The following is a 12,027-nucleotide window of genomic DNA, read 5'->3' as shown; positions in this document are numbered from 1 at the left end:
GAAATTCCCTCTTTCTCCTCCAGAAGCAGTATTCTCTTTGATACTTTACCACAATCATTTACTTTTCTTTCACTTTATTGCCATGTTCCCTTTCTTTGAATTTGTATTTCTCTTGCCTTATGTGTTTGTTTTTAAATTTTTCCTTCTAAGAGCTGTAGACCCGTGACCAACCATCACCATCACAATCACAGTTGCCAGTTATTAATGATTTTATTTGTTCTTCCGTAGAATCCACATTTTCAGTACAACTCATGTGCAAATGTTTTTAAGTATAGTGAGTTTAACAACAGTTTTTATCAGGTAAAATGGCGTGGCATGTTTTAGGATTCTCTTTCTAAAAGAACTTAAATGCAGAACCGCTGTAAAATAGTGTATTTTCTTTCTCTAGGATTTACTTACAAGACATAAATTGCTCAGTGCAGAATTTTTGGAACAGCATTATGATAAAGTAAGTATATGAAATTCTACTTTAAAATTGTAAGTTTTGTACCAGAAATGAAAGATTGAAATTAGATTGTATCCCAGATACTTATTTTGCATATGTAATGGTTTTAGACGGTGCTGTAATCATTTCTCTACTGAACTAAGGTATTGACTGTTACTTGGTCAGAAGCAGAATTTTTATCTTTTGATTGACACGCTACCCTTCTTTTCTTGCTTTAGGGGAGGAAGTAAAAGCCCTTTGCTGCCAAAGGACAGTATACATTTTTTTTAATATGAAATTTATTGTCAAATTGGTTTCCATACAACACCCAGTGCTCATCCCAACAGGTGCCCTCCTCAATGCCCGTCACCCACCCTCCCCGCATCTCCCACCCCCCATCGACCCTCAGTTAATACATTTAAGATAAAAAGAAAATTATTATCAAACTTGAAGTTTCCCTTCCTTTCCGTCGGCTGCCCACACTGCTGCCACCTCCGGGAGAGAGAGGGGGGCGGCAGCTGCGAGGGCGAGCAGAGCACTTGCCTCGGGAAGCCCTGCTCCTGCTGCTGGCTCCTCGGGGCCATGGCCGAGGCCATTACCCCGGGGATTCAGAAGTCCGTCCTCTTTGTAAAGTGAGGACACTGGACTAGCCCAGCAGTTTGAGTTGCTGTCCGACATCCTGAGCGACATAAACAATTTTGAGTGCCCTTGGCCCGCACAGCAGCCTTCAGGTCCCAGGGTCAGGTGCTCGCCCCCACCTCGCACCAGCTCTGCCCCCGCCGTGCCCAGGGGCGCATCCTTAGGCCGGACCGGCCTGACTTACACGCTTCCCACAGCCCGATGGGTGTTCTTGGAGAAGTCAGGATAGTAACAGTCCGCTTGAAATTCCCGTCTGACCCGCGAGATTTGGCGTGGGTTTTCATTGTTCACTTGTCGTTTGAATTTTTGAAATCTTAGGCACTGCTGATACTTCGTTGTTCACTTTACTCTTCAACTAAATTTCAGTTGTAAGGTTCTCAGAGGCAGAATCTACGCTTTCGAACTGTGTGTTCGCCTCTCCCTCCCACTCGGTAGCATGCAGTGCTGAGTGCATCCCGGTCCCTCGGAGGCAGTCTCAGGAGGGGCTTAAACGTTGCCGGTCAGGTTTTTTTGATTTTCCACCGGGATGTGGTGTGTGTCTTTGTGCGTTGGTTTCAGACGGCAGCACAGTCACCTCACGGGTGCCTTTCTGCAGCAATTAGAAGTGTGGGCTTCGGGCGCCAGCCCCACCTTGTGCTGCCAGACCTTGGGCGGCTGCCTTCGTTCACCCTCTGCCTTCAGGATCTTCAGCCCTAAAAGAAGGCTCGTGATCGCACCTAAGCGTTGTGGCGTGTTGTTGTGAGGATTAAGTAAGAATGTGTGTCGAGTGCCTGAGGGCACTGCCGGAACTCGGTGAGCGTCAGTAAACGTCAGCTCAGTCGGATTGTTTGTGCTACGACATGGCCTCAAAGATTCGAAAGAATCCGACATACCAGTATCTTAGTTTAAAGCCTACCAAAGATACAAACCAATTTCCAAGAAATTTAACTTCAGGCATTGACGTCAGTTTGCTAGTAATTAATATTACTACAATTATTAACCTTCAGCCAGGTTATCAATAGATGACATTGGTCAACAAAATTTCAGGAATATTTATGTGAGGCAACTAACAGAAATGTGTAGATAATGCAGTCAGATCTGAGGGAGGGAGAAGGAAAGTGAGGAGGCAGGTAATTTAAATTAAACCGGGAGGATTGCTTTTACACAAAATTACAAAATCACACGATCTCAAATCCTGTACACTTCGGCCCTGAGCTTTCTAATAACCGAAAGCACTCAGGGGAACAAAATCAACCGAAAGATGACAACATCTGTAAAACAAAACACATTCTCCCAGGGGCGTTCTCAGGGGGATCTGATCGCGGTGGCCTGTAGCGGATGCAGCCCTCGAGGTGAGGTGACAGAAGTGCAGTTCCCTGAGAGCAGCTCCTCGAGGAGTCCCTGCTCTGCATCACAGCTGAGTGGCTGAGCAGGACCCCTCATGAAGCATAGGCCCCGTGTTAGCAACTGTGGCCTTGGACCCTGTGTCCCTCCTGTCCATTTCCTACCTCCTGCTTTGATCGGCTGCCACGCCTCACCATGCCAGTGACACCGTGCTTGTTAGTGAGCAGCACTGTGTAAATCTGGTGGACATGTGTCACTTCCTAAGTGTGTCACGTTGTGCATTCTCCAGCCTTCACTCATGCTGTGTCCTTCCCATTTTATCTCCTCCCCTTTTCTAAATGAAATCCCTGCTATTATTCAAGATTGAGCCCAAGTCCCACCTTTTCTAGGACACCTACCTATTTGAGAGTGTTGAATTTCTCCTCTTGTCTGGTTTTAATTATTTTCTCCTCTTGCCTGATGCATTGAAAGAATAGGTGACTTTCTCTTTGTCTATATGCTTTGGACTCACTGAACTATTAAAAAAAAATAGGAAATCTTCTAACCTAAAACCAAGAAATGAGACCAGACTCCACCTTGAGCAGACAGCTGGAGGGTAGGAGTTCTGTTTTATGCACGTGGAGTTTGGATGACAGAGGAGGACCAGGTTCCAGCTGTGTGGGCCTGGCCGGCACTGGGCGGGACTCGGTCCCAGGAGCCCCCCTCCTGGAGGTAATCCTCGGGGCGGGGGCCTGAGGGTCTCTGAGTGCCACTGAGGAAGGCTGTGTGAGACAGATGGGCAGTGGTTGGCCTTCGTGGTGTTAGAAGTTTGTGCTCAAGCTTTTTAAGGTCCTCTGCCAGTCTTTAAGAAAATAATTCCTGATACATGTTTTCTTGTCTTTTAGTTCTTCAGTGAATATGAGAAGTTACTTCATTCAGAAAACTATGTGACAAAAAGACAGTCACTCAAGGTATGGCTGATTATTTTATGTATTTTACTTCTCTTCACCCTGCGCGTGAAATTTGTGTTTGGGGAATGAGAGATATGCTGGTGTGGGTCTTAGACCTTTGAGAGGAAAATACATTTGTCCTTGGTCAGGATTTTTGTGGAAACGAAGTCCAGCTGTGGTCGGCACAGGGCACCTGCCCACCTGCTTGTAAGTGGAGAAATCAACATAGAATATGCAGAATTTTGAAGAGGTCTCTACCTCTTAGCAATGCAGTATTTTAGATTTGGAAGCCTGTTTTTGAAACTTAGACTCATACCAACTAGATGAAGTCTTGGTAGCTGTTGTGCTTCCGGGATGACGCAGGCTGTTGCATGAGGAGGGGGCGGGGCGGCCATGAGCAGTGAAACCTTCAACCACAGGCAGGTTTGGCCGCTTTGTATCAGACCAGGACATGCATACTTCCATTTGAAATTTAAATTCAAGGGGCGCCTGGGTGGCCTAGTAAGTGCCGGCTCTTGATTTCAGTTCAGGTCATGATCTCACGGTTCGTGAGCTTGAGCCCTGTGTTGGCCTGGTCCATGCGCTGACAGCACGGAGCCTGCTTGGGCAAACTCTCTCTCTCCCTTTCTCTCTGCTCCTCCCCTGCTCATGCACACGCGTACACTTTCTCTCTCTCTCTCTCTCTCTCTAAATGTATAAACTTAAAAAAAAAAGTTAAAACTCAGGAACAGGGATTGGCAAACTAGGGCTCATGAGCCAAATCCAGCCCAATGCCTGTTTTTGTAAATAAAGGTTTATTGGCACATAGATACATTCATTTACTTCTATATCATATAAGACTACTTTAGAGTATAACAGCAGATTTGAATGGTGGCCACAGAGACTCTATGGGCCTGCCAAGTCTGAAACGTTGACTGTCTCTGGTCCATTACGGAAAGTTTGCTGACCTCTGCTCTAGAAGATTCTCATTGCAGTTAACAAAAGCATACCCCTCACTCTGTCAGTAAGTGGTGCTGACAGGAACTGTAGGTACAGCTCACAAAGGATTGGGGGTGGAAGGCGCAATCCTAACTCGACCTGTACTTTTTGCTGGGTCCACTTCAAATTCTGTTCTGCTCCGAGTCGTTCCTCTCAGAGGTGTCCAAATTCATTTTGATCGGGACTCCATTCCTGCTTGCCCTCCTGCCAGAGGGAGAGCACTCTTCAAGACCTTGCCTTTCTCTGGGGATTGACTAAAGGACCTCAGGAGCCTCTTTTAGACTTTGTATCCTTTGACTAGAACACTCTCTACCACCCAAATGTCCAAAAGAATCCTTTCCATCTGGCCAGATACTTCCTTCTTTTCTCTTAAGACTAACTCCTACAGTTGGGGACCAGTAATAGACACAGCTTGGAAATATATCACGGCCGAAATGGCCCTTCAGGCTGGGGTGCTTTCTGCTCATTGCCGCTGTTGGGGCCTCGCCACCCAGCCCATCCTGTCATCTCTCCAGGTGCGCTGGCTGGGCGATGGCCGCCGGTAAGGCCAGTCCTTTCATCCTCAGGGGTCGGTGTGGAAATTCTGGCAGCTGTTTCAGGAATTTGTCTTCCCTGTACATTAGTGTACTATAATGTCATATATACTTGTAATATTTATAGTATAATGTAGGCTCCCCTGTGATTCTCAACACAGTAAAGTGACCTCTTCATATCTGAGGGCCAGGATGCCCTGTCTCCCCAGCAGTCACACAGGGATGAGCAGCTGGATGGAGCCAGTGTCTTCCAAGGCCAAGGAGGCCAGGCAGGACTACCTAGGATAGTAGCTTCCAGGGCCAATACCTCTCACGAGAGGGGGAGGAAGGTAGTGCGTCCGCAAATCAAATTCTGAATCTTGGGGTTGCTTCGATAAGGAGAAGGGCATTCAAGACCTTCTGGCCACTTTGGAATTGCCAACCTGAAAAGGACGGTTAAGACCGCTGTGTGCGAGCCCTCGGTCACGGACATGGGGCCGGTCCCCAGCTCCCACGGCTCTGTGACACCTCAGGACGCATGCAGCAATTGTGAGAACCAGTGGTACTTTAAACATGGATTTTTACTTGTGCTCTTTTTTTCCAGCTACACAGGCATTAAGTATTCCTATATTTATTTTACCAGCAAATGTGTATTCCCTGTGCAAGACCTCCAACTTTTTTGTTTAGGTCTCAAGAAATTTAAAGAATTACCAGTTATCCTCCTCCAGATAACCAAGTGAGCCATGCTTGGTATTTCTTTGGTTTCTGTGATAGAAAATGAACACCAGGAAAGCTGTACCCCTTCACATGCTTAATAGTAACTTTTGAGTCTTTGTAAGAGTAAATACTTGTTGCTTCTTACCTTGAAAGTTGTATATTTTGGGTTTGTGGGGTTTTTTTTAAAGTTTATTTTGAGAGAGTGCATGTGCGCTCACGCATGCTGGGGAAGAGCAGAGAGACGGGGGCGGGGGGGGGGGGCGGGTAGAATCTCAAGCAGGCTCTGAGTTGTCAGCGCAGAGCCAGACGCAGGGCTCGAACTGATGAACCGTGAGATCACGTCCTGAGCTGAAATCAAGAGTCGGACACTCAGCCGACTGAGCCACCAGGTGCCCTGATAGTTGTACATTTTGTGATTCAGATTGATGTGAAACCTGAGCTTGAGCTTTTGAATTCTTTCTAGAATTTCATTATAAATCCTAAGTAGAATAGATTTGTTCTCCTGCACATCAGGTTATTTTTTATTTAATATTACATATTACTTATCTAGAGATAGTTGTCTGGAAATTTTCAACTATCTAGGACACAGTCAAGAATCCAGAAAGGAATTAACCAGAGCAATTAATCCAGGGCAGAATAACTCTACTCATGCATTTTCCTTCCCTTAGAGCTCAGTCCATGTCTCTATGTAGACTCCAGTCCCACGGGCCTTGCACATATTCGTGCTTTTATTTCCCACTATGCATGTATCTCAGGAGGTATAGGTACTGTCATCCACTCCCGCTGTGGATGATGAAACTGGGGCACCAGGAAATTAATGTGCTCAAGGTTGCATAGCTTACAGGCAGTGGGGAGCCAGGATTCAAGCCCAGGTGGGCTGATGCAGGGGCCCAGCTTCTGCCTCTGCCTCTTCCTCTGCCCCTGCCCCTGCCCCTGCCCCAGCCCCAGCCCCAAGGACTGCAACTCTACTCCTCCTCCACGGCGGGCATGCTAGACCTCACCTAGAAGCTGACTCACTGACATGAGGAGGTGACTACTGGTTTCAGACGAAGACAGCTAGAGCGAGCAGGGACGGTTGGAAAATCAAGCACCGATGTGGTATATAATGACTCTAGAACTCAGTAAGCCCTGGAGACACAGACATTTTTTTAGCTTAATGTCATTAGTGATGATGAATCATTAAGAAAAAACTAGAGTATCTTCAGGATAGTTTGCTAAAGAAAGAATGAACAGAGAAATACTCATAAACTTTCCTGAATCAGGTATGATAAAAGCATAACTTTTGGCGAGTTCAAGGGTAAGTGTGTGGAAACCTTTGGCCCTGAAACACTCTTTCCTGGGAAATCCAAGTAAATAAAATAATTTTAATTAATTACACTAAGATTTGTAGTTAAGTCAGACTTAAAGAATTATCAATAACCTATCTTCTAACCATTTTCTTTGATAGTTTTTTGTTTCCGTTTTTGTTTTTTAATGAGACAACAGGAATGCTTATGTGAAAAGTAGGCTGTGACAGTTTCAGATTCTGGGCCAAATGTGCGCTGGCACATGTCAAGACCAGGGAGCAGTGTTGGACTCCGCATAGGTTAAGCCCCCAGAAGAACGGTGTACGTGGTCGGGTGGCAGGTGGTGGGCTCTCGGTAGCTTGTAGGTCGTAATTCGGTTCCACTCATCGGTCTTTTGAGTGCCTACTGTCCTGGGCTTAACAGTGATGATTATAAAGTGAATTATTTTTTTAAACTTTGGATTTACTTGAAATCTCGATGATAATGTAAGAGTAATTGTTTAAATGTCTTCTCAGCTTCTGGGTGAACTACTGTTAGACAGACACAACTTCACAATTATGACAAAATACATCAGTAAACCAGAGAACCTCAAGTTGATGATGAATCTCCTCCGAGACAAGAGTCGTAACATCCAGTTTGAGGCCTTCCACGTGTTTAAGGTACAGCATGGGAGCCACAGACAGGATTTCCTTCTCCAGTTGTTCATCTCACTTCATTTACCACTAGCTGTGGTTTTACTAGCTTCGTGTTGGTCATCTGAGCTCCTATTTGTGTAGCACAACATTTGACAAAAACAGACCCAGAAAGGTACACCATCTGCACTGGGGGACAAGGGGAGAATCATTCATTTCTGATGTAGACTACTACTAATCACAAAGTAAAGCATTTTTTAGTGCATTTTTTAATGCTTTTCATGGAGGTTTTAGTACTTGGAATCCATTCTGACTTTCCTTGCCCAGAAATAATTTCTGCCCATTTTATTCTAAAATCAGTCTATATTTTAATACCAAGCTGCAGAATTTCAGAGCATGAATGAATCTGTCAGTCCTTTCTGTGCTGAAACATGTAATTCTCCACCTCACCCCCCCCCCCCCACTTGTAAAATGCAGTCTTCCAAAACAAAATCCTCTGAACCATGACTTGACCACAGGCCCCGGGGAAGCATCGGGCGTGTGCCACGCGTGCCCTGCTGGCTGTGGGCGGACATCTGGGTCTCATCCCTTCCTGCGACTGATGCTGCTTTCTCTCCGTGCAGGTGTTCGTAGCCAATCCTAACAAGACGCAGCCCATCCTAGACATCCTCCTCAAGAACCAGACCAAACTCATAGAGTTCCTCAGCAAGTTTCAGAATGACAGGACCGAGGACGAACAATTTAATGATGAGAAGACCTATTTAGTTAAACAGATCAGGGATTTGAAGAGACCAGCTCAGCAAGAAGCCTAATTTCCAATCAACACCTAAAATAGTAAATCCAGATTCAGCGTTTGCTGTTAGCTATTCAGCATCAGGCACTCTTCTCGGTTCATGAGGAACATTACTGCTAACCTGCTGTTAAGTGAACGGTTTTTCATTTTACCTTTTTTGTTTTTTTTTAGTCCAAGTTGGAGAACGTAGCTGCTGCTTTCTTGCCCACTAGAGCACACGTGGACTTTTTCTTGATCTGTGTGTCGCTTCAGAATTCGAGGACTCTGTTTGCTGTGAGAGTTCTGAACGTGGCTGGCTAGGCTCCTGCAGGCAGATGTGTAGATGACGGTGTGGTTTAGGGAAGAAGGGGGTTGGTGTTTTCAGATTCAACCTGCGTGCTTGCTTTGATCTCTGTTAAAGATCTGAGCGTGGGTTCGTGGTGAGGTTGTACGCCTTCGCTGAAGGAAGATCGAGCAGAGCTGTGTTTGAGATCAGAGGGGAGCTGTATCCAAGGTAGGAGCTTTTGGGGTGGATAAAGTTGGCGTGCGAATGAATCGATAGCAACTTTTCAAAGGCGTGAAGCTTCATAAGGTCATGAGGAAAATGTATATATGCTTTTCACAGCTTTCTAGAATTTTTTGACATTTGATTTTCTTGAGACTTGTAAACCTGGATATGTTGAAGGGTATTTGTTAATTTTACTTTTTGGAAGGTATTTTAAACCAGTAGAGCTAACAGTGACACCTTGCGTTTCATTTCAACAATGCTTACAGGTTTCTTTTGTATATAATTCTTAGAATGCTCCTTTCTTTTAAATGATTTAATTTGTACAGCAGAGGAATGTTACTGTATTAGTATGTAACTATTACCTAATATTGAGTTTTTGCAAAAAAAAAAAAAAAATGAATGCTCATATGTAATTGAAAGACTTCCGATCACATGAAAATGCTGATTTAACTTTTAAGTATCACAGCATTAAAAGACAAAATGGAAACCAATCCTTTGTATTCAGCTATCTACTGGGGTGCCGTTCGGTAGGCCTGGCACTCAGCCAGCCACGCTTCCCTGCGCAGTATCGGCCTTATTCATTTCAATGAGTCATGAGCTCGCCAGACATGAATGATGCTGATTATGCTAAGTTCATGCTGATTCTTCGTGGGGTTGGGGGGGAACCTCTGTAGAGCACCTTTTCTTTCTTAGAGTAAGTAATCCAGTACAATAGTTGTGAAACTGAATAATTAAAACTTTGGCTTCTCTTAGGAAAAGAAGAGCCCCTAGTCATAGGTGTCCTATGGGGAAACTTATTTTGTTTTAATGTCCTGTTCCTTAATGCTGCAAATTATCAGTATTTATAAAGTAACTGATTTTGCACCACTTTGTTACTGTGACCACGGCAGAACGTCTCCTAGAACATATCTATGTCAAGTTCTTAGAATGGTATCTGTTCATCTTAGTGATACGAAGATCACAACTAACAACTTAACAAATCAGAGTTTGCCAGTTTGAATTCAGCATGGCTGTAGCTGATTAAGAAATTTATATAATTACTCTTTGCTAGCCTCTCTTACTAATTGAATTATTTATCAGCCAGCAACATGAGACTCCCAGTTGATGTTTTAAGCATCGGCAGGTTTTTCAGACCTCCTGGGAATACCGGCGAGGAAAATAGCTCCAGAAGATATAAATGTGTTTTATCCTATCTCAGTCAAAAGGCAGTCTGCATTATAATTGCTTTTCCTGAGGCTGTCTTTTCCAAAATCTGTGTAAAATAAGTCACGTTTTTCTACTGGAAGTCGGGAAAGCGATCCAAACTCCCGGAAATGAAAAATACCCAAGATACTTAGGAAGGGAACGGGGGACTCGACCGTGAGGAGACGTTCTGGGTCTCGCGGTCCAGTGCTTGGTGTCTGGATTTGGTGCGAAAACATCAGTTACACCAAGTGGCAGAAAAGTTTCCCCGCCAAACTGGCTCTTAGAACTTGAAACAACAAAACAGCTTCCACTTGGGCGGTGGTACCTGCACTTGTGTGTGGGACACAGCGAGGGTGCAGCACGTCCCGGAGATCGGCGATGTGCCACCATTGCGTTGGGAGCCGGGGATAGTTAAGACCCGTTCTGTTTTTGTTTTCTAACAGAAATGTGAAAACCTTCAAAGGTGAAAAGTTACGATCATTTAATATATTCATATCACCAAAACTATTATACTGGAAGTGGTTTCTTTTTGTGTTACAAAGGTTTAATTTTACATGAGTCAGGTACAGTTACTCAATGTGATTTTTAACCCTTAAAAAAAAAAAAAAAGGTGGAGATGTATACAGTTGTTAACAGTGCCCTGAAAGCATTTCCTTTCTCCTGAGGAAACGTAAATTTCTTATCAGAATATCTGGCTGGCCCTGTAATTTAAATTAAAAATAAAATTTTGGAGAAACAGCGCTTCTGTTTTTATGGTGTCTTCCAGAGAGTTGCACTTGTGTCTCTGTGAACAGCCCCGTCAGGAGACACCCCGGCCCACATTTTGTCACAAACTAACGGGAAACAGCTAACACACATGCCTTTCTAAGTCCTTTTTCCTATTCAGGGTTTGATTTTGGGTGTCTGGTGCGACTTTCCCTTAAAAGTTACACGACTTTTGGAGTGTTATGCGACCGGGCTCCCAGCTCCCTCGCCCTGCCTTTCACGTGCACGATATTACTCCTTGTTTGATCGCTTTTTTAGACCCTAGCGTTTGGGGAGCGGACCCTTTGCCCATGGCTCTGTGACCCTTTATTATTAACGTTCGAGGGTAAAACTGTACATTCGGCAGGAGGATTAGAAGTTCCAAGGGTGAGATCACAGTGAGGGCGAGAGAGCCCTCTGTCCCCGGGCCGCCTGTGCTGTGGGGTGCACAGCCCTGTCCTCGCTTTTTAATTTAACCCTTGTCTGTAAATGGGATCGCCGCTCTCTGGGGCCGTGGCCTGGGACGTGTCTTTGCCACAACCCCGCATCCGAACACATCTTATTCGTTGCCTATTTCTTCCAGGTAGTTCGGTCCCTCGTCTCCAGAGATGACACGGCCCTGTGAGGTCACACCTTGTGACTTGGCCCTTTCTCTGATCAGACAGGAAGTGGCCACGCTGAGGGCTGGACTTGTGCGTTAGCTCACGTTCTACTTCCCACCGGTCACCTGTCGGTGTCACTTCCCCGCACCAAGAAAAAGCGAGTCTCGGGCTGCTCGGGGGTCAACGTGTAGCCCTTACCCTGCCCTCCTTATTTATATATATTATTTGTAAGGGCCAAAGTAGATCATGACTCTCCAAGCTCTGTGAGGCCTCAGTGCCCGATGGCTTTTTCTGCCATTCCGAGGTCATGAATGAGCGATCCCCTGAGAATTTGCCAGAAATGCCCCCAGACACACTGCCCTTCAGCTACCGCTCGGTTTACAAGGAGCGTTCTTCCTCCCCGGCCCTTTGCGGCCTTCCTGCCACTTTCAGAGCCTCGTGCCCTCACTCCAGCCGTTTTGTTTCTGGAAGGTGTGAGGGACGAGGCCAGACACCCCACACACTACAATCTCAAAGGCCTGTGCGCTGGATCCCAGGAACTAACCCCACAGGGAAGCCTCCCTCAGGAGCCGTCTGAACACCTCTCCACGCTGACGGTCAGCGCCCGCCCGCCTGACCGCTTGTGGTCAGCCTGCGATCCTCCGCGGGGTCTAGAACCCAAGACACGGTCAGTAGGGACAAAGGCCTTCACAGCCTGTCGTGGAGACTCGTCCCTGCCCCGGTTCACGCCGACCGAAGAGGTGGTGATCTTCGCACAAAGCTGTGTCCCCTCAGGA

At 45.8% G+C, this 12,027-nt stretch overlaps 1 protein-coding gene across 1 annotated transcript in view; it reads left to right on the top strand.

Annotated features, from left to right (window-relative positions):
• CAB39 (calcium binding protein 39) overlaps window positions 1-10,643 on the top strand; it is an 87,771-nt gene extending 77,128 nt beyond the window's left edge. The window contains exons 6-9 of the mRNA XM_053903832.1: window positions 389-448; window positions 3,271-3,336; window positions 7,324-7,467; window positions 8,064-10,643. Of these exons, the coding sequence (XP_053759807.1) occupies window positions 389-448; window positions 3,271-3,336; window positions 7,324-7,467; window positions 8,064-8,252 (459 nt within the window). The 3' untranslated portion in view covers window positions 8,253-10,643. The remainder of the gene's footprint in view (window positions 1-388; window positions 449-3,270; window positions 3,337-7,323; window positions 7,468-8,063) is intronic.
• Window positions 10,644-12,027: the final 1,384 nt, after the last annotated feature.

Source organism: Panthera pardus, unplaced genomic scaffold, assembly GCF_024362965.1.
Source record: "Panthera pardus isolate Hobbes unplaced genomic scaffold, ASM2436296v1 HiC_scaffold_10, whole genome shotgun sequence".
In the NCBI taxonomy this organism is placed as follows: domain Eukaryota; kingdom Metazoa; phylum Chordata; class Mammalia; order Carnivora; family Felidae; genus Panthera; species Panthera pardus.
Note: the sequence above shows the minus strand (reverse complement) of the source record. Positions and strands in the feature narration are given on the sequence as shown.